General features: G+C 45.9%; 2 protein-coding genes and 1 pseudogene across 2 annotated transcripts; 2 read left to right on the plus strand and 1 right to left on the minus strand.

Moving 5' to 3' along the window:
* The first annotated feature begins 209 nt into the window (after positions 1 to 209).
* Positions 210 to 3,804, plus strand: LOC125552828 (uncharacterized protein At1g10890-like). Its single transcript, XM_048716517.1, has 4 exons — positions 210 to 503; positions 1,586 to 1,792; positions 2,705 to 2,924; positions 3,408 to 3,804. Exons 1-4 carry the CDS (start codon positions 355 to 357, stop codon positions 3,621 to 3,623), a joined length of 792 nt encoding a protein of 263 aa, XP_048572474.1. The 5' UTR covers positions 210 to 354; the 3' UTR covers positions 3,624 to 3,804.
* Positions 3,805 to 12,460: 8,656 nt separating this feature from the next.
* Positions 12,461 to 15,102, plus strand: LOC125552829 (UDP-N-acetylglucosamine transferase subunit ALG13 homolog). The gene is made up of 4 exons (XM_048716518.1): positions 12,461 to 12,735; positions 12,966 to 13,149; positions 14,046 to 14,142; positions 14,709 to 15,102. The coding sequence occupies exons 1-4, from the start codon at positions 12,497 to 12,499 to the stop codon at positions 14,963 to 14,965; spliced, it is 777 nt and encodes a 258-aa protein (XP_048572475.1). The 5' UTR covers positions 12,461 to 12,496; the 3' UTR covers positions 14,966 to 15,102.
* Positions 15,103 to 15,231: 129 nt separating this feature from the next.
* Positions 15,232 to 21,675, minus strand: LOC125552831 (annotated as a pseudogene).
* Between the last annotated feature and the right edge of the window lie 452 nt (positions 21,676 to 22,127).

The raw sequence follows: 22,127 nt of genomic DNA on the forward strand, positions 1-22,127 counted from the left end.
AAAAATCAACGTTCAATTTGTAGCGAAATTCTTAAATAGTACTTCCTTCCTATAGAAATATAAGAGTGTTTAGATCACACAGAGCGAGTACCTATTTTGTGCTTTTGACTATGTTATTCCCTCTTGTTTTCAAGTGTATATATTGATGCATAATTGAATGGTATATATATAAACCAAAAACACAAAAATCTCAAATACCCCCTTAACAATTGGGTCCTCGCCCTCACCTTCTGTATCGAAACAATCCCTCGCATCGGCTTTCCGCCGTTCGTTCCCCTCGCCGAGTCGCCGCGCCGCCGCATCTGCATCCTGCTCCTATCTATCCCTCCCCGCGCGGAGGGCCCACGGAGAGGCATGCCGCGCGTGGTGTCTCGTTCGCCGCCATCCCACCGTCGGCGGCGCTCCCCGTCGCCGCGGTACGGCAGCAGGCGGCGCTCCCCGTCGCCGCGGTATGGCAGCAGGCGGATCCGGCGAGATCGCAGCCGCTCCCCTTACTCCTCCCGGTACGCCCCGACCTCCCGCCCCCCGTGTCTCTGCTCCCCTCCTATCGTGAAATTGGTTTGGTCCCTCAAGATTTACACAGCTCAAGGTTGCTCGACTTGGTGCTTCGGCACCTTTGCCAGTTAGCCCGTGTTACTAGTACTACCAAACTGCTTGCACTGTGGCGGAGGCGTGCTTCATCGGAGTGAGATGTTTGACAATTGGCGCACTACGCGGAGTTACAGCGCTTCAAGATTTTCAAATCATGTGTCGGGGAGGCGACTATCCTTGCGTGTTTTGGTGATGTCTTAGGTCCGCAACTGTCTGCATTCATTTAGCTCAGGTTACAGATTGGCTGGTGCCTACAAGATTGATGAGATATGGGATTGTTTGTTTTTTGGAATGTTGTGAATGGGGCAAACAAATTAATCAAAGAATGGACATAGTGTGACTATGTGGTAGTTACCTGAAATAAAAGATGCATTTCAAGCCAATACAACCTGATTAGGGTGTCATGTCATCTCAGATGTTCATGGACGGATTGGACGCTGCTACGTGATATTATTAAACATGAGGAAGCTGTAAGAATGCTCTTTTCACAGTCTATTGTATATTGTCATGAGTTTACAGATAATATTTCGTTTCTGATATTGGCAATCGATCTCATATAAGTGAAGGAGGTTATGTAGACATAGAACATTATAAGTGGGCATCTTATTTTCCAGTTTGGCTGCACTTCTGAGTATACAAGATTTGTTGTCACGCCCGTTTTAGAATGGAATTTGATGGGACGATTTGTACAAGTATGCCTCATATGCGATATTTTTTTTTAAGTGAACTCCGTCAAGAAACCTGAACTCCATATCTAGGACTTGTATCAGTCATGGGTAAGTCAAGCAAAGAAAATCTGATAAAGTTGAATTGCTGTGTTTGAATGCTCTTGTTTTTTTTGGTATGTGTGTTAGCATGCTGACATGTCATCTTTTTTGTGCCCCGTTGATGGTTTGCAACTTTGCATCTGAGCTACACCAACAACTATCAATATTGGAGCATTTTCGTTGTTATATTTTTCAGTTCCTATGTAAGTTCTTTTATCCTTTGTTAGGAGAAAAAGTCCGTCTCCTTCTCCTAGATGGGACAGGAGCCAGTCCCCGATTCCTAGGAGGCGTAGAAGCCCTCCATCACCGAGGAGACATAGAAGACGGAAAAGTCGGAGCAGCTCAAGTTCTCTTGTAAATAACTCCAGCCCAAGTCATGGATCTGAACAGAACAGTTTAATAGAAAAACAAAGGAAGGAAGAAGAAAAGAAAAGGTAAACTCCTTTTCATTCTTCTACACATACATATTGCTAGTTTTGCATGGCCATCTGCTTGGTCGCTCTTGTATTTTATTGTAGAGAATCTTCAACTCACATATTGACAGTTTGCCTGTGCTTGAACTGTGGTCTTCTACAAATCTTCTCTATCTTGTTTGTACTAGTGTGGTTGGTTTGAAATGGATTTGTTCAAACAACCAAAAGATGACCAACTTGCATGCAAGTCCACTCAGGAGCTGTGAACTAATATCAATAAAATGTGTCACGTTCAAAAGTATTTAATTTTCTATATGTTAATCCTCAATCCATCAAGGAAAAATAACGGATCTTTTGCCATTCCTTCTATTTTATACTGGCATCTCAACTTTTAATCTGAAGTTTTTTGTTCTTATAAATACAAATTGTGCCATCTCCAAAAGACCAGGACTGTTCTCCAAATCTCCTACTTCTCTGTATACGCCTCTGTCATGTTCTTCCGTTATAGTATAACTGTAGATTGTTCCTGCAGGTGTTCCCAGAAACAACAAAGTTGAGGGATAACAATGCATAATTAAACATTTGCTTCTGTTTATTTAATGGATCACGCTGGTGTTTGTTCCTCCCCAATTTCGTTTTGAAATCAGCATTTTATGAACTAACTCTCTCATTATCTGTGTGCACCCCACATTTACAAGTTGTACTTTGGCTTTTCTGGACAAAGCTATTGTTACAGTTTTACTTATTATTTTGTTTGTGCAGTGCATATGTGTCTTAGCTTCATTTTGATCTTTTCTATGCTCTGCTCACTTGTTTCGATTAGGGATCCTTTTGCTCATTAATGTTACATCGACTCCTTCACTTGTAGTAGCATAATAATTTTGATGGCCAAAAGCCAATCAATCCTTTATAACTTAACATTTTTCACCGCAGACGCCAAAAGGAAGCTGAACTTAAGTTGTTGGAAGAGGAGCTTGCTAGGAGAGTTGAAGAAGCTGTTAGGAAAAATGTTGAGGAGCGTCTGAACTCTGAGGAAGTAAAAGATGAAATAAAACGCCGAGTTGAGGAAGGTATCAAAAAGTTATTTGATGAGGTTGATGCTCAGCTACAAAAAGAGAAGGCAGCAGCTCTCCATGAAGCCAGGCAGAAAGTAGTAAGTATTAGGCATGCCATGCCTCCCTTATTGGTATTCCCTCCGTAAAGAAATATAAGAGCGTTTAGATCACTACTTTGGTGATCTAAATGCTCTTATATTTCTTTGCAGAGGGAGTACTAGTCATTATTTAAGAAAATATCTTGAGATTTGTGGATTGGTGGAGCTAGTGAATTTTTTGAAAGAACGGAAGGATGAAATCAGTTTCCGATATATTATCCTAGCTCTTTAACCAGATAATAATACTTAGGTTTTGACTGATTTAGCTTCATCATGAGCTTAGATGCTATTGGTGCCTGCCAATAGATGTATGCAAATATGCATGTATATGTGTGCATTCATCCCACCAGAACTGATAAGTAGCGCTATTCTCTAAACTGCTTTTGACCGTCAATGAAACCAAACAGATACACAAGATTTCTTATTTGCTTGTTTTCATAGAACCTTTCCCAGATCTAATTTTGCATCTTCAAAATTTTGCAGGAGCAAGAAAGGAGGGAGAGGGAGGAGTTGGATAGGATGATCGAGGAGAACCGGAGGAAAGTAGAGGAATCTCAAAGGAGAGAAGCTCAGGAGCAGCATCAGAAAGAGATGGAGCGATATTTGGAGCTGGAACGGATCCAAAAGCAGAGAGAAGAAGCCTTACGCAGAAAAAAGATTGAAGAGGAGGAAGAAAGAGCTAAGCAGATGAGATATTAGTAGTAAAGAATAGGCAGTGGTTTCGTGTTGGTGTTGTAGTGTGTTGCTATCTTACAAATGGGAGCATTAAACTTTTCGGGGACGCCTCCAACTTCTGTGCCTGGTTGCACTGATAACTTTTTTCTCAAGTTCGCACAATATTATTAGAGGGGAGATATGTTGACGTCTCCTTTTTCTGAAAGATGTTCTTACAGCAACTCTTGAGGCGAGCTATACTGGCATCATAATGTTTGAGCCCTTAAACTTCTGTGAAACAGCGGCAGGCGGCAGCTGGAGAGCGGAGATGATATCCAAACAGTACACCATGGACTAGGGTTCTGCTTTGTAGTTGATGTGTCTTGATGCAGGATGAACTACTGTTATAAATGACAATTGGGCACTTTCTTTCTTCCTACATAGACTCCCTATAAATCCATTTTCTGCAGCAAAAAGAACCCCAGAAACTTAACCAAGGGCTGGTAAAAGAGACAGCTACAGCCAGTTTCCTCACTTCAATATGAAAGTTTGACACAAATGAAGTTGCAGTGCCAACTATTACCTCTGTTTGAACTAAAACCATTCCAGTTATTTCCGAATTGAGGGAGTACAACCAGTTTCCTCACTTTCACAGAGTGATGCTTTATGTTTGATTTCTAAGCTTTATTTGAACCGTATGCCATGTGTTTGATCTTGAATTGTCTTGGAATTTTGATCTTGGAAGTATGGATTTGAATTGAAGTCCAGTTGTTCAAAGTGGTATATGATAATTTTTGATTTTATATGATGTGAAAATTATGTATTATAGTGTTCAAAGTCGTATGAAGAAATAGAGAAAAAACCAGATATAGGGGAAGTTGTATCGGGGATCTGTTACAACAACACATCTGTGAAATCCAATAAATTTATTGGGAGAGCCTTGATAAGTATTTATAGGACAAGATTTTTGAAAAGCCGCTGGAGGTGCTCTTACAATAGTCACAACGGGAATTATCATATATTGCATAGTATTGTGTGATACTACTTTCATAGTGCATAGTATTTTAGTTTGATACCATAATGACCTTATTTATTGCCATGAATAACACATACTAGTACATTATTTAGGGGCTGTTCGGAATCCCCCATCTCCTAGAAATTATGAGAGCTGCGGAGCTGGTAAACAGGCGCTCCGCGAATTTCAACTATGACTTCACCTGCTCTGGGAGTGGAGCTGTGGAGCGGAGTACTTCCGAACAGGGCCTTAATATAACACGGTTTGTATCATATCATGATACTTTAGTCATGTCTTTCCTCATTTGATTGTGTGACTCAGCAAAATGTCTACCTAGCATGCATGATACTTTCATTGTGACCGGCCTTAGAAGTTCCGGGTCCTTAGTGTTGCTCTAATATAAGTTTAAAAAACCACCTACGCCAAATTCTAAAAACTAAAATTAAGCCTAACTTTTTTGAAGATGAAAATTAAGCCTAACTAACCCCAATAGCAATTGGGTCCTGGCCTGCCTGAAAGATCGTGGATGTCGCCTAGAGGGGGGGGGCTGAATATGCGTTTTAAAATAATTACGGTTTAGGCTTGAACAAATGCGGAATAAACCTAGCGATTAATTTGACAAGTACAAAACCTACAACAACTAGGCTCACCTATGTGCACCAACAACTTATGGTAAACAAGATAAACAACTAAGTGATAGCAAGAGATATGACAAGAAACAATATGGCTATCACAAAGTAAAGTGCATAAGTAAAGGGCTCGGGTAAGAGATAATCGAGGCACGCGGAGACGACGAGGTATCCTGAAGTTCACACCCTTGCGGATGCTAATCTCCGTTTGGAGCGGTGTGGAGGCACAATGCTTCCCAAGAAGCCACTAGGGCCACCGTAATCTCCTCACGCCCTTGCACAATGCAAGATGCCGTGATTCCACTAAGGGACCCTTGAGGGCGGTCACCGAACCCGTACAAATGGCAACCCTTGGGGGTGGTCACCGAACTCGTACACTTTGGCAACCCTTGGGGGCGGTCACCGGTACCCGTCAAATTGCTCGGGGCTATCTCCACAACCTAATTGGAGACCCCAGCGCTTGCTCGGAGCTTTGCACCACAATGATTGAGCTCCGAACACCACCAACCGTCTAGGGCGCCCAAGCACCCAAGAGGAACAAGCTCAAGGGTACCAAGCACCCAAGAGTAATAAGCTTCTCAACTTGTAACTTCCACGTAACATCGTGGAGAACTCAAACTGATGCACCAAATGCAATGGCAAGGGCACACGGAGTGCCCAAGTTGTTCTCCCCCAAATCCCACCAAAGCAACTAATGCTAGAGAGGAAAATGAGAGGAAGAACAAGAAGGAGAACACCAAGAACTCCAAGATCTAGATCCAAGGGGTTCCCCTCACATAGAGGAGAAAGTGATTGGTGGAAATGTGGATCTAGATCTCCTCTCTCCTTTCCCCCCAAAACTAGCAAGAATCCATGGAGGGATTGAGAGTTAGCAAGTTCGAAGAAGGTCAACAATGGGGGAAGAACATGAGCTCAAAGGATAAGGTTCATTGGGGAAGAAGGCCCCCTTTTATAGAAGAGGGAAAATCCAACCGTTATGTGCTTAGCCCACACACGAGCGGTACTACCTTGGGGCGGTAGTACCGCATAAGAGCAATGCGGTACTACCGTTCACCCCAGCGGTACTACCGCTGGAGGAGCAGAACACGGGACCAAAAGAGGCAGGGCAGAGCAGAGTATGACGGCAGTAATGTAGTAGCGGTATTACCGCCCGACCGGAGCGGTACTACCGCTTAGGCGGAACTACCGTGCCTTACTGCCGTGCAACTACTGCTAAACCCGACACGAAAAGAGCAGGACCCAAAATCGAGGCGGTAGTAGAGTGGTACTGGAGCGTGCTACCTCTTGAGCACTGCGTTGGTTTTCCCCGAAGAGGAAGGGATGATGCAGCAAAGTAGCGTAAGTATTTCCCTCAGTTTTTGAGAACCAAGGTACCAATCCAGTAGGAGGCTACGCGCGAGTCCCTCGCACCTGCACAAAACAAATAAATCCTCGCAACCAACGCAAATAGGGGTTGTCAATCCCTATAGGGCCACTTACGAGAGTGAGATCTGATAGTTATGATAAGATAATATTTTTGGTATTTTTATGATAAAGATGCAAAGTAAAATAAACGCAAGGTAAATAGCAAAGAAAATAACTAAGTAGTAGGAGATCAATATGATAAAGATAGACCCAGGGGTCATAGGTTTCACTAGTGGCTTCTCTCAAGAGCATAAGAATTCTACGGTGGGTGAACAAATTACTGTTGAGCAATTGACAGAATTGAGCATAGTTATGAGAATATCTAGGTATGATCATGATTCCTGCCTGCATCTACTACTATTACTCCACTCATCGACCGCTATCCAGCATGTATCTAGAGTATTAAGTTAAAAACAGAGTAATGCCTTAAGCAAGATGACATGATGTAGAGGGATAGACTCATGCAATATGAAGAAAAACCCATCTTGTTATCCTCGATGGCAACAATACAATACGTGCCTTGCTGCCCTTACTGTCACCAGGAAAGGACACCACAAGATTGAACCCAAAGCTAAGCACTTCTCCCATTGCAAGAAAGATCAATCTAGTAGGGCAAACCAAACTGATAATTCGAAGAGACTTGCAAAGATAACCAATCATACATAAAAGAATTCAGAGAAGAATCAAATATTGTTCATAGATAGACTTGATCATAAACCCACAATTCATCGGTCTCAACAAACACACCGCAAAAAGAAGATTACATCGAATAGATCTCCACAAGAGAGGGGGAGAACATTGTATTGAGATCAAAAAGAGAGAAGAAGCCATCTAGCTACTAACTATGGACCCGTAGGTCTGAGGTGAACTACTCACACTTCATCGGAGGGGCTATGGTGTTGATGTAGAAGCCCTCCGTGATCGATGCCGCCTCCGGCGGAGCTCCGGAACAGGCCCCAAGACGGGATCTCATGGATATAGAAAGTTACGGCGGTGGAATTAGGGTTTTGGCTTCTGTTCTGATCGTTTGGGGGTACATGGATATATATATAGGAGGAAGGAGTACATCGGTGGAGCAACAGGGGGCCCACGAGGGTGGGGGCACGCCTGGTAGGGTAGGGCGCGCCCCCCTACCTCGTGACCTCCTGTTACGTGCCTTGACGTAGGGTCCAAGTCTCCCGGGTCTTATCTGTTGAGAAAATCACGTTCTCGAAGGTTTCATTTCGTTTGGACTCCGTTTGATATTCCTTTTCTTTGAAACCCTAAAACAGGCAAAAAACAGCAATTCTGGGCTGGGCCTCCGGTTAACAGGTTAGTCCCAAAAATAATATAAAAGTGGATAATAAAGCCCAATAATGTCCAAAATAGTAGATAATATAGCATGGAGCAATCAAAAAATTATAGATACGTTGGATACGTATCAAGCATCCCCAAGCTTAATTCCTGCTCGTCCTCGAGTAGGTAAATGATAAAAACAGAATTTTTGATGCGGAGTGCTACTTGGCATAATTTTAATGTAATTCTTCTTAATTGTGGTATGAATATTCAGATCCGAAAGATTCAAGACAAAAGTTCATATTGACATAAAAATAATAATACTTAAGCATACTAACAAAGCAATTATGTCTTCTCAAAATAACATGGCCAAAGAAAGTTCATCCCTACAAAATCATATGGTTTAGTCATGTTTCATTTTCGTCACACAAGAATGCTCTCATCATGCACAACCCCGATGACAAGCCAAGCAATTTTTTCATACTTTAGTAATCTCAAACCTATAAACTTTCACGCAATATATGAGCGCAAGCCATGGACATAGCACTATAGGTGGAATAGAATATAATGAGGGGGATTATGTGGAGAAGACAAAAGAGGAGAAAGTCTCACATCAACGAGGCTAATCAATGGGCTATGGAGATGCCCACCGATTGATGTTAATGCAAGGAGTAGGAATTGTCATGCAACGGATTCACTAGAGCTATAAATGTATGAAAGCTCAACAAAAGAAACTAGTGGGTGTGCATCCAACTTGCTTGCTCACGAAGACCTAGGGCACTTGAGGAAGCCCAATAATTTCCAAAACAGTAGATAATATAGAATGGAGCAATCAAAAAATTATAGATACGTTGGAGACGTATCAGAGCGGTACTACCGCTTGACGCTATAAGCGGTACTACCGCTGCCGACCGCGGTACAACCGCAGGGAGAAAAACCAGAACTGCCATAACCTCTTCATACGAGCTCCGAATTGAGCAAACTCAAGCTTGTTGGATACAAGACGACGAGTAGCATCAAAACAGCGACTGGTTATAGTAAGAAGAGGCAGGGGAGGTATGCCAACAAAAAGAAGAGAAAAACCTCCAACCGAGAAGAACCAGCAAAACCTTCAACATCGAAAACATCATAGAAGATGCATGTGAACTCTGTTTTCGATGAACTCGAGCTTGTCATTAAGATGACCATAAGCTCCAAAACTCACAAAGAGAAGAACCAAACAAGAACCAAGAAAGATGATGCAAGGATGTAATATGGTTTGAGCTCTCTACGAACGATAGGATCAAGCTACTCATCAAGAGCCCCCCTTGATAGTACGGCAAACGATCCTATAACCCGGTCTCCCAACTACCACTATGACCGGTAAAATAGAAAACCTATCAAGGGCAAATCTGTGTCTTGCACATAGTCCACTTGAGCTAGATGATGACGATCTTGACTCCCTCAAGTTGGACCACTTTTCCTGATTGTGTTGGCTCGATGAAGACTAGTTGATTGCTCCCCCCATACTCCACTATGGATGAGCCACTCTTCGGCACATCTTCATAAATCCATTGTTACCATAATGGACGGCAAGCTTCAAGCATTTGATCTCTTCTTGATGCATCACTTGAACTTGCACACGACAACCTAACCCCACACAGAACTCTCACGAAGACCATGAGTTAGTACACAAAGCGTAATTGACAATGCTTACCATACCATGGGATCACTTGATCCCTCGGTACATCTTGTATGCTTTGTGTGTTGATCAACTTGATTCATTCTTGACTTAATCTTGATCAACCTTGAATCTTTCCAATTCTCTTCATTTGAATGATGTCTTGAAGGTAGACATGAATGATCACACAATCTTCTTCTTCAAGACATGCTTGCAATAAGCTTAACACTCACATGACCAATCTTTGGATAATTCCTTGAATAGTTTTGGTCGGCACCAACTCTCCTTGAAACCAACACATGTACTCCAAGAAAAGCCTATGGACAAAACCTTCAAATATAACTCAAATCAACCATTAGTCCATAGAGATTGTCATCAATTACCAAAACCAAACATGGGGGCATCGCATATTCTTTCACCGCCCTTTGTACCTACTTCTCGCTTTATGAACTAGCCCAATTCGGGTTTCGGTGGGCGTGTTTTTTTTCTATGTGTTTATGTGTTGGTTTTTATCGTTTTCCTTGCTTTTTTTTGTTTTCTATGGTTTTAGCGGGATTCTCCCTCCCCCCTTTTCTTTTCCTTTCACGTTTTCTCTTTTCCTTTTCTCAACACATGCCTACTTTTTTCAATACACAATGTACACTTTTTTTATACACGTGTAGCATCTTTTGATACACATTGAACTTTTTTCAAATACATGATATAAATTTTATCAAATACATGATTTTGAATATTTTTTGTAATATATGTTTAGAAAATTAAATACACGTTGAAACATTTTTTAATGTCACAAAACCATTTTTTTTAAACTAAGCAAAATATTTTGGCATTGAATAAAGATTCTTTTTAAATGTGCGTTGGAGAGCAGAACTCCGGCCGGTCCATTTAGGACGTCCTTAAGGCGAGACGTGATTGTGTATCACTGCAAGCGAGATACATCCACTCCCCTCTCGACCTTCTCTAGCAAAACAATCCTTGCATTCCGGCCGTCCCCAGTTGGTAGCGAAGCTGGGCTCCAGACACTCAGGCCCAGGCCCCGGGCATGAGATTTTCCAAAGCTCTACTCCCTCCGTTTTACATAATATAAGGCGTTATTATGGAAAAGAGGGAGTACTATATAGATTTTTATATGAGAGCAACTAATTAAGGGGGAATGAAATTTGAAACAGGCATACTTGACGATGACGATATGAATCACTTGAAAAGTACCCATTGGAGGCCTCCCGCAAAATTTACTGCTTGGCCTTGGAGTATGCCAAATGATGCATCCAGCCGCCGCGACGTGTCGCATGCTAGAGCACCCTTGATATTTCATGTTTTTTCTGCACGTGTTTTTGTTTTTTTTTCTTTTCAATTTTGCTTGGGCTTTCCTACATTTTGGCAGGTTTGTGGGGAAGTAGTACTTTTATAAGAAGCATAGTCGTGCTTTCTAAAAAGGAAAAAAACACAGCTTGTACTTCCACGACAAGCACAATAATGCTTCATAAAAAGGGAAAAACATGGTGGTGCTTACGTGAGAAATACAGCATGTGCTTTCACGAGAAGAAAAATCACAGTTTTTGCTTCCACGAAAGCACAAACTGCATTTCCCGAAAAGGAAAAAGCACATTGCACTTTTGGGTTCTATTTTTTTCTAGCTTCAATTTATTTTTGCTTTTGGTTTTTGTTTTTTTCTGTTTTATTTTTTATTTCAGTTTTTTTCTATTTTCTCCTTAAAAAAGCATGTCGAAACCTATTAATATGGTATCTAGTTTTGAAGATCTCGACACAAAAAATCCAACAATGAAAACAGTTCGTGATGATGCACGGTCAAAGAGATAAAACATTTAAAAAAATGAATCTAAGAAAAATGGAAAACTCTCATCTTGTGACAAGTGGCATATATGCAATGTGCCACTTGTCAGCACCAAAAAAGTGAGAATAACTTTTTTTAGCTAAAGTGAGAGTGACTTCTGCAAGGGATACCCCTTAGTTAGTGATTTTGGTTTTTTATATAACCCTAAAAACATATAGGATTTTATATGGGCTCAAGATTCATACTCCTGCGGTCCTTCCTGATGAGAGCCCCTAGTTGACGCTCGAGCGTCAAACACCCGCTGTAGCGAGCCGTGTTGTGCGACTACTAAAATGTCCCCAAAAGAATTTGCGCTCTGTCGAGGAATCAAACTCGCAACCGCACATTGGAGAGCAGGTGTTCCATACCACTTGAGCTGGTGAGTGTGTGTGATTAATAGGCAGCGCGAACTAATAAGAACAAATGCAGTGGCTGATCCAAAAGAAAATAAAAAATATTCGACCATTTCTTGGAAAACTGTGAACAAGTTTAAAAAAATGTGAATAATATTTGAAATCATGAAAAAATTTCAAATATCGTTTTTTAATATGATCATTTTTTGAAAAGTGGACAAAAATTCAAAAATGTGAACAAACACAATTTTTGAAAATGCGAACAAACTTCAAATTCTGGACAATGCTCTTGAACTGTGAAAATTTTAGAAAATATGAATTTAAAATACACACTGAACATTTTCTTTGTATACGGTGAACATTATTCAAATACATATTGAACATTTTTTAAAATATACGGTGATTTTTTGTTTCGAATGCCTGTCGAACAATTTTTCTATATACAATGAACATTTTTTATACACAGTGGACATATTTCAATGTACGGTGAACTTTATTTTGACAAACGTGACCAATTTATGAAAACGTGAACAAATTTGGAAAATGTGACCAATTTCTGAAAAGATGAACAAGTTTGGAGTTTCGATCATTTTCTGAAAATTTAAACAAATTTGGAATACTACATTTTTTCGAATTTAGGAAGAAAGTAAAAAAATATAAGGAGAAAAGGCAGAAAAAAGAAAAAGAAAACAAAATAATCCATTTTCGGCGAATAGGATCTGCCAACTACGACCGCACGACCTAACTGATGAGCTCCTGCAGTCCGCCGCCGCCCCGCGCGCTCCCGACCCCCCGCCGTCCTGCGCGCTCCGGCCACCGTGCTGCTGCCGCCTGCTGGCTACCGCCACCGCGGTGCTGTCCGCCCTGGGCTGAGGTCTCTACACAGTCCCGGATTCCACCGCCGGCCGCCGGGCCCTGCCTCCGCTGCGCCCAGCCGCCCACAAATCCGCGTCGCCGTCCTACTCCCGGGCCGTCGCGCTGCACTCGGTAATTTTATCGTTTTTTTTTCTGCCAATAGCGTCACAGTGTGTATGCACCTAATGGAACTGTGTACTGTGTGTATGTGTAATGTGTTGATGGAACTCAATTTGATGCGTTTTGTAGAAAAAATAGAAAGAAGTAGAAAACTGAGTTGAGGAATATGGGTGATGATGGCATGAATTATATCATTGTGTGCTATATCGAGCCAGATGTCATTTTGTCATGTTTTTCTACAGAGCTTACTCTTCAGAAGAGATGGGAGATAGAGAAAGGCGAATGGTGTTTGTCACAGTAGGGACGACATGTTTTGATGCTCTTGTCAAAGTGGTAGATTCCGAGGAAGTCAAACAAGCACTACTGCAGAAAGGTTACACAGACCTTCGGATTCAAATGGGCCGAGGAACATACACGCCATCCAAGGTAATATCTGTCTCCTTATGTTATCAAAATTGCAAACCCATAGTGTTCTTAGTAGGAAAGAAGGGGAAGTCAAATAATGTTTTGCAATCTCGTCAGGTTTACTACTTCAAGGAGTAATGGATTTTTAATGGCGCTTATCAATCCTGAAATGGACATAGTATCTGATCAACTGAGATCTATAGCTGCTGATTTGACATCTAGGTGGTAGATTGTTCATTGCCTGTGGAAAGAAATTGCATGAAGATGTTTCTGTGACAAATTGTGACATCCTTATAGGTGCTGATACTTTTAATGCTATAATCTACTTCTTTTGATGCATATACCATACTATCGCATGAAAAAAATGTCAAACTTGCAAAATATAGGATAAAGTCAAACAGGATAGGTGGCAAAAAAAAGGAACATATGCAGCGTCAGGGTAAAAAATTTGATTGTCCGCACTTCAGGCAAGTTCACACTGTTTTACATTTTTTGTGTGCTAACTATGATATCTGAAGTCTGGCGAACTGGTGCCTTCTATATAAAGTATTATAGGCCGAAATCCAGAATTTGGTTACAGTTAGGCTTTTATGCATTATAAGGTGGAAATGAACCGGACAATGATCTGATGGAAAAATGGGGAACTAACTCGCTTATATGTTAATTGATTCTTGTGGATATACACTTCATTTCCATATTGCACCACTTTGTTATGTCCAAGATAGAGCATATAATTTGGTTTCTAAATAAGAGCTGCACCTTATATACTTAAAATAATTGACAGACCAGAAGGCCTACTTAAGTCCTAGTTCTTACGTACTATCTAATATCTTCTGCTTCACTGTACCATGATCAACGATTGTGGTTTGTGTTTAACGATTAATAGCATGGATTTAGCCTTTTCTTCTTGAATATAGGCCTCGGGGAATTCAAATCTTCAAGTTGAGCATTTCACCTTTTTACCAAGCATAGCTGACAACATACGAGAAGCATCCTTAGTCATCAGTCATGCAGGTGATGATCAAATCTGAATAATAGATTTATTTTCTTGAGAGAACTATAATGGAACAGTACTTGAAGCAGATTTTTTTTATGGTGAATCCTTTGGCCTATGTATGTTGGTTGTTGTAACAATATTTGCCCTAAGCAAACCTCTTCCACACTGATATTGTCACAATACTTAAACCTGTAGAAATTTATGCTACAGATTTTGATTCTCCTGTCATTGTTTATGGATTTGTAATTTTAACTTCAAATAACTTTTTGGCAATAAGGAAATAAGTACTACAGACTCTAGCATTTCGAAATATGTCCATTACTAGGTGGTCAGTTCCTGTGAATTTTGTAGAAGGTGGACAAAGGTACCTGCTGAATTGGCGTCGTTGTTACTGATCATGGAATCAGGACTTTGTTGTTGTTGCACCTGTATGTAGCCCGTTCGACTTTGTTGTTGGAGAACTTGCTATATTTTAGAGTAAGAGGGTTATGGAAAATAATATGCTGTCGGTGTTGCATTTTAGCGACATCAATGGTTGGAAAAGGCATTCCAAACTGTTGTTTGTTTAACTTATTGCTGACAGATTCTGGCCGCATATTTGAGACGCTGCGATTGGGCAAGCCTCTTATCGTCGTTGTGAATGAAGATCTGATGGACAATCACCAAAGCGAGCTAGCAGAGGAACTGGCCGAGAGGAATCACCTTTTGTGTGCCCATCCACAAACGCTGCGAGAGACTGTCGAGGCGATGGATCTGAATGCGCTCCAGCCTTACGTGCCAGGAGAGGCGAAGCCAGTTGTGGCACTGATCAACCAATTTCTTGGTTTCCCCGTCGATTGATAGTACACGTTTTCTCTTCATGTAGATGAAGTTTAACAAAACACTGAAATGAAGTTATTACAGATCCAAAGTGCAGAGTTTAGATACTTCACCCTGTTTGGAACTGAAAGACTTTTTTGTTGTTGTTGTTGGTCTAACTCACTGTCGTTAGCATTGTGGGGCTAATTTTTCACCACTTGTCATGTATGAATAGGCCCAGTGTGCCTATTTGATTTATCCCGAACTATAGTAAAGGCGTAAAGGATTGGCCCGGTAATAATACAAATAAGGAGAGAACCACGAAATTATAATGGCTAATTTACACTTGATCCTAAAAAAAAGAGAGGCTAATTTACACTTGAGAGGGTTTTGTAAAATATTGCCTATGTGGCATCAGCCATCGCCCCATACAGACATACCAAACCTAGGATGTGGATGTACATTCTCTTTTCATAGTTAACACACACGGTGTAGGTTTATGACCTCCAATGCATTCTACTCTTACTCGTGCACAGAGAACAAGTGGGCATCCCTGGCGAATTGCACATGCGCGATACATCTAGACCAGTCAGTTAACCTTCTAGTACCCCGCAGCTCACCGACCGCCATGCAGCGAGCCGACGGACATGGTGCCACCGGAGGAGGACCAGGTCATGGACGAGAGCACGGACGACCCAGGGATCACGGACGAGTCGGGATCCGAGAACACGAGCACGGCGTCCTCCGGCAGCACCTCCTCGCCGTCGAGAAACTGGCAGACCTGCCTCATGCTGGGCCTGGCCTCAGGCCGGCCCTGGCTGCACACCATGCCGAGCCACAGCACCAGCTTCGCCTCCCCGGCGTCGTAGCACCCGTCCAGCCTCGGATCCACGGCGCGCAGCAGGTTGCCGTCCAGCCCGCAGTCCCGGACCCACCGCACCAGGACCACGTCCGCCGCCTCGCCCGGCTCGACGGGCCGGCGGCCGCACGCGACCTCGAGCAGCAGCGCGCCGAAGGAGAAGACGTCGGTGGCCGTGGTGGCGCGGCTGGTCACGGTGAGCTCCGGGGCCATGTACCCCAGGGTGCCGGGCACGCGCGTGGTGCCCGGGGCCGCGCCGTGCTCGTAGAGGCGCGCCAGGCCGAAGTCGCCGAGCCGCGCGGCCATGTCGGCGCCGAGCAGCACGTTGTTGGCCTTCACGTCGCGGTGCACCACCACGTGCTCCCACTCCTCGTGCAGGTACAGCAGGCCGCGCGCCACGCCCCGGATGGCGTTGAGCCGCTGCGCCCACGCGAGCACCTTGTTGCCCCCGCCGAACAGGTGCGCGTCGAGGCTGCCGTTGGGTATGAAGTCGTAGACGAGGAGCAGGTCCTGGCCGTGCTTGCACCACCCGCGCAGCTCCACCAGGTTGCGGTGCCGCATCCGCCCCAGGCTCGAGACCTCCGCCACGAACTCCCTCATCCCTTGCTTGGTGCCGCTGGAGATCCGCTTGATGGCCACCTCCTCGCCGGACCCGGACCCGGAGCCGGACCGACGGCGTCCGAGCACGCCTTTGTACACGTGGCTGTTGGGCCAGTCCCGACGTCGAGTACTTCCGACGACGGCGATACGACCGACGATGAACGACGATGACGAACAAACTTTGCTGACAATCTCGATGAAGTGCTTTACGTCGATACACACCGTAGTGCAAAGCTAGCTTGTACTAGCTAGTCTGCTCCTGATCAATCTTTCCGTAGGCAACACCAAAATCACACGTACGTGCACGGCAGCCAGCCGGCCGGAAACAAACGCACGCACACAAGTATTTGGATGATTGCCACAGGCCCGTCTCGAGCCTGGTGTTTTGCTTTATTGATCTCACGGTACGGTCTGATTGTTTACAGGGGGCTTGTACGTATATACTATATAGGAGCTATTTAGCCTAGTATCAAGCAAACCTACCCGGTCTCCTGTACTAGTCCTACTCGGACACACACACGTACAAGTAACCTAGTCCATCTACACATATGGAAACTAAGTCGTGCTTAACTCTAACAATCACCCCCCTAAACACGACGTCGTCATGTCACAGCTCCGACGCCGATCCTTCTTTGTATCTCCAAGAACTTCTCTCGGTCCAAAGCCTTGGTTAGCATATCTGCCAGCTGATCATCGGTGCGAATGTAGTTGACCTTCATCTTACCTTCTTCTACGCAGTCCTTTATGTAGTGATACACCGTACCAATGTGCTTGCTCCTATCATGCCGCATTGGATCCTCGCATGGAAAAGTTGTAGACTCGCCGTTAACATTGAGCACCGCTGGTTCTGGATCTCGATCCATGAGATCACCGTGTAGCTTCCCTAGCCACACACCTTGACACGCCGCAGTTACAGCTGCAATATACTCTATTGCATTAACTACGGGTGCTTTACTCTTCTTGCTCAGCTCAAGACGAGGTTTCATTGAAGCGTCAACTGGATTGCAATCTTTCGTGCCACGGCTTTCAAGTACCTTCCTTGTGTATGCCTCATGGCATGGTGTGATCCTCTCCGTCTTTTGATGTACCTCTATCTTGGGGTAGTAGCTTAAAAGACCTAGATCATCCATCTTGAAAAGCTCTTTCATCTGTAGCTTGAACTTTGCAATCACCTCTTCATCTGCTCCAGTTATCAATAGGTCGTCGACGTAGATGCCAACTAGTAGACGATCCCTTCCTTCACCTCTCTTGTACATCACATGCTCTAGTGGGGCTTTCTCAAATCCAAGAGAAATCATCGTCTGATCAAGTTTGATGTTCCACGCCCGAGAGCCTTGCCGTAGCCCGTACAAGACTTTGTGTAACTTCAGTACCTTGTGTTCCTCTCCCTCTTTGATGAATCCGGTGACTGATTCACATACACATCTCCTTCTAACTCGCCTTTCAAAAACACGGATTTTACATCCATGTGGTGTATCTTCCATGATTCCTGAACTGCGAGAGCGATGAATAGTCTCACCGATTCCATCTTTTCAATAGGAACGAACACTTCTTTGAAGTCCACACCTTCCTCTTGCACGTACTCTTTGGCTACTAGCCTCGCTTTGTGCTTCATGGACCCATCGGCATCTTTCTTGATCATAAATTCCCACTTGAGATCCATGACTTTTTTATTGTTGGGAAGATCCACAAACTCCCATGCATTGTTGTCGTGGATCGATCTCAACTCCTCTTTCGTAGCCTGACGCCAATACTCCTTTGTATTTGCGTCTTCGAATTCCGCTGGCTCCTTAGCACTTGCTAAACACTGTCGTCCACTCTCTTTCACTTTTACCAGATCAATCGTCCGAAGATATTTCTCTGAACATGTGTGTAGCACCGGCTGTAGATGTTCAGTTGTAGGTGGACGTGTCCTTTCTTCTGCATGCAAATCTGCTAACTCATCTCCACATGCAACAACCTTTGTGCTGCTAACATGGCCACCATGCGTGAATTCTGAAGTTAGCCTTCCTGGCTCCTTAGTGTTACGCAAACACCGTTCCATTGCATCCTGTGACTTTGGACACGTTGAAGCCAAACACAAAACCGCTGGCTCACCCCATGCTGCCTCCACAGAGGCTATCAACGCTGCGTTTGCTGGCGATTTTGCACTGCCCGTTCCTAGGCATTCAGGAGTGACACACCCTGGCGATGGGCCTCCTTTTCTCTCTCGGCCACGCTGGGCCGCTTCCACACCTGAGTTGCACCCTGGTGGAGTTTCACCTGATGAGCCAAGCCCATCCGCTCCACCTCTTGGCGTTCCTCTTGGCCGAGCGTTGCTTCCTTCTGGATGCTGGGCACGCTGCACGCGGCCTCCGCTGGCCACATGCACTGCAGCATCCGGCACGTCCGTGAATTCTTGGCCATCCTCTGACGCAACACTCACGCGTCTGGAAGTGTTGCCCGACGCCAAGTATGCACCTTGCTTGGTTGGTACTAGCGACACGACTTGCCACGTGTCAAGCCTCACATTGTGGTCTTCTAATGTCACGTCTTCGCCTGGAGTCGAAACTTTCGTGTCGCTTTTCTGGCCATCAACATACCTCTTCTCCCGCCGATCAGCACAGAGACTGCTTCTCCATGGCCACGCACACGCAGCTATCGCCGCATCCGCTCCAGCAAAATTGGCACTTACGTCCATAGTACTGACATAAGTTTCGGAATCATTCCCCGCATCTGTAGCTTCGACACAGGTTTCCGAACCACGATCATGATGGCAAACTTTTTCTTCCGCAAGCTCGACAATTTTTTTAGTCAATGCTTGAGAGTCTGGATCCTCCTTGTCCACCAGTTTACACATCAACATCATGTCACCATCATCTCCTTGCTGGGCAATGAGCGCCTTCTGCTTCGGTGCTTCCTCGCAGTTAGCCTTGAAGTGACCAAGGAGGCCACAGTTATAACACCTCACTTTCCTGATGTCAAACTTTCTCCTTGGTGGTGGTGCAGCCTCATCCTCCGAGTCGTCCTCCGAGTCGGCGTCTGAGTCGGCGAAGTTCTTTCTCAGCGAACGCTGCTTCTCCTTCTTCTTGCTGCTGCTCCTGGATCCGCCTTGCTTTTCTAGAGCGTCCCACTGCGTCTTCGTGAGCATCACAAGCTCGTCGTTCCTCCCGTCCCCAAGACTGTACCGCATCCGCTCGTCGTGAGCCTTGTACCGTCCGACGAGATCGTCGATGGAGAGAGTCGCAAGATCGACACACTGCTCGATCGCCGTGACAATTTGCAGGTACCGGGGAGGGGCCGCGCGCAAGAACCGCCGGACAACCGAGGTCTCCGTTAGGTTTTCTCCAAGAGCACGAATCCGATTGACGAGAGTAGCTACCCATGAAGCGAACGCATCCACGGACTCATCGTCGCTCATGACCAAAGTCTCGTAGTTCTTTAGGAGAGTTTGGAGATTGGCTTGCTTGACACGGGTGTGTCCGTCGAACATGAGTTTCAGCGTATCCCACACCTCCTTCGCCGTTGCTTTGGCGATTAGGTGCTGGAGGACATCCATCGGCATCACCGAGTAAATCGCCGACGCCGCCTGCCGATCCTTCCGGTGCTCGGCTCCCTCCTTCTTGAACGCGTCGCCTCCGGGATCCACCGCGTCCCATAGCTCGTTGGCGCGGAGACCACACTCCATGAGGGCCAGTCCCGACGTCGAGTACTTCCGACGACGGCGATACGACCGACGATGAACGACGATGACGAACAAACTTTGCTGACAATCTCGATGAAGTGCTTTACGTCGATACACACCGTAGTGCAAAGCTAGCTTGTACTAGCTAGTCTGCTCCTGATCAATCTTTCCGTAGGCAACACCAAAATCACACGTACGTGCACGGCAGCCAGCCGGCCGGAAACAAACGCACGCACACAAGTATTTGGATGATTGCCACAGGCCCGTCTCGAGCCTGGTGTTTTGCTTTATTGATCTCACGGTACGGTCTGATTGTTTACAGGGGGCTTGTACGTATATACTATATAGGAGCTATTTAGCCTAGTATCAAGCAAACCTACCCGGTCTCCTGTACTAGTCCTACTCGGACACACACACACGTACAAGTAACCTAGTCCATCTACACATATGGAAACTAAGTCGTGCTTAACTCTAACAGTGGCCGAAACCGCCCGAGCCGAGAAGCCCGCTCTCCTTGAACCCCTTGGTCGCCTTGTAGAGCTCGACGTATGGAATCCTCTGGGGGTGTTCGAGCTCCCACTCCTCCAGCTTGTCGGCGAGCGCCGCCCTACGCCGGAGCCAGAGCGCAGTAACCATCGCTGCGGCAACCAAGGTGAGCGTTCCCGCACAAGCCACCGCGGCGAATTTGATGATGAGGACCTTGGGAGCCGGCGGAGATCAATGGGCTGGGCGAGCCCATTGGTCCGGAAACTCCATGCCAGGATGTAGTGCGAGCTCGCGAGCTTCCCGGTCGCCGAAGAGAAGCCGACGTACATGTTCTCCTTGAAGACCGACCGGAGATCAAGCTTTGTCGATATGAGCGGCCGGTGCGGCCGCTCAGCCACGGACGACACTGGGGCGACGGTCACGTTGAGCAGGCTGGTACCGCCGTCGTAGTCTATCCACGCCTGGATCTGCTGCGCGCTCTCCAGCTTCACCGGCATCTTCCTGTCCTCCCCGTCGGCGCCGGTGGCGTAGTACGCGGCCTGCTCGGACACGTTGGACACGAGGCTGTTGACGTCGACGCCGACGTGGTTGCCGTTGGTCTCATTCATCTCCAGGTCGGTCACCGTGTCGAACTCGACGGCGAAGACGTGGTTGGAGGCCTTGCCGTTGGTGGTCGGCCCGAGTACGCCGAGGTAGATCTCGGGCGACGCACCGGGGAGCACCCTGGACGGGGCCACCACGAAGGCGAGGCCGTAGCCGCCGCCGATCCCGATGGTCACGATGTCGAAGACGAAGGCCGTGCTGAAGGAGGAGACCGCGAGGTCTCCCTGGTTGTCGAGCGTGCCCAGGGCCACGGGGGAGCCATAGAAGGCGTGGCCGACGAGGCGCTCGCTGCCGTTGGTGAGCTGGAGCGCGCCGCCCGCGCAGCACCGACGCCGACCCGTCCAGGCTCAGGTTGGGCGCGTGCTGGAAGCCCTGGTAGATGAAGTCGACGTCGGAGCGGCAGCAGACGGCGACGAGGAGCAGGACAACGGAGAGGCACAGAGCAGCGCCGGATGCCGCCATTCTCTTTTCTCACTGGAACTTCTGGTGTGGTGTGGTGTGGTTTGGTTTAGTTCTTCTACATAGCAGTATATGTTATGTATATGCAGAATGTGTTGGGTTTCATCTTTGATTGGTTGGTCGCCATCGCTGCTTTTTGAATTGGCAAGAGCATCTCCAACAGCCGCGCTATATAAGTGCCGCGCTGAAAAATTAGTGTCTTTTACGCGCACCACCGCTCCGGACGCTCCAATAAAGGCGTAAAAATCGCGTCTGGTTCAGCGTGACGGCCGAAACGCCATCACACGTCGTTTATTTGATGTGTCTGCCCGCGCGCTGGACACTCAAGCGCTCGCTCGCAACTCCACCTACCCCATTTAGCCGCCGCCGCCGCCCGCGTCACCCCATTTCTTCCGACGACCGTTCTGGCGCTTCCCCGGCCTATCCCCGTGCCGCGCCGGCTTCCTCCGTCTCCCTTTAGTCACCGCCGCCCCTCGCGCGCGGCAGTCCTCCGACGAACAGCGCCCGGCCGCCCACTGCCGCTCGGCGCCCGC

Source organism: Triticum urartu, chromosome 4 (genome assembly GCF_003073215.2).
Source record: "Triticum urartu cultivar G1812 chromosome 4, Tu2.1, whole genome shotgun sequence".
Classification (NCBI taxonomy): Eukaryota; Viridiplantae; Streptophyta; class Magnoliopsida; order Poales; family Poaceae; genus Triticum; species Triticum urartu.

Bases quoted from the DNA above. Each gene is read 5' to 3' on its own strand.
- LOC125552828 (XM_048716517.1), top strand. From the start codon at position 355: ATGCCGCGCGTGGTGTCTCGTTCGCCGCCATCCCACCGTCGGCGGCGC. The intron at 504-1,585 runs GTACGCCCCGAC...ATCCTTTGTTAG, and splicing joins CGCTCCCCTTACTCCTCCCG to GAGAAAAAGTCCGTCTCCTT. The intron at 2,925-3,407 runs GTAAGTATTAGG...AAAATTTTGCAG, and splicing joins ATGAAGCCAGGCAGAAAGTA to GAGCAAGAAAGGAGGGAGAG.
- LOC125552829 (XM_048716518.1), top strand. From the start codon at position 12,497: ATGAGCTCCTGCAGTCCGCCGCCGCCCCGCGCGCTCCCGACCCCCCGC. The intron at 13,150-14,045 runs GTAATATCTGTC...TCTTGAATATAG, and splicing joins GAACATACACGCCATCCAAG to GCCTCGGGGAATTCAAATCT. The intron at 14,143-14,708 runs GTGATGATCAAA...TATTGCTGACAG, and splicing joins CTTAGTCATCAGTCATGCAG to ATTCTGGCCGCATATTTGAG.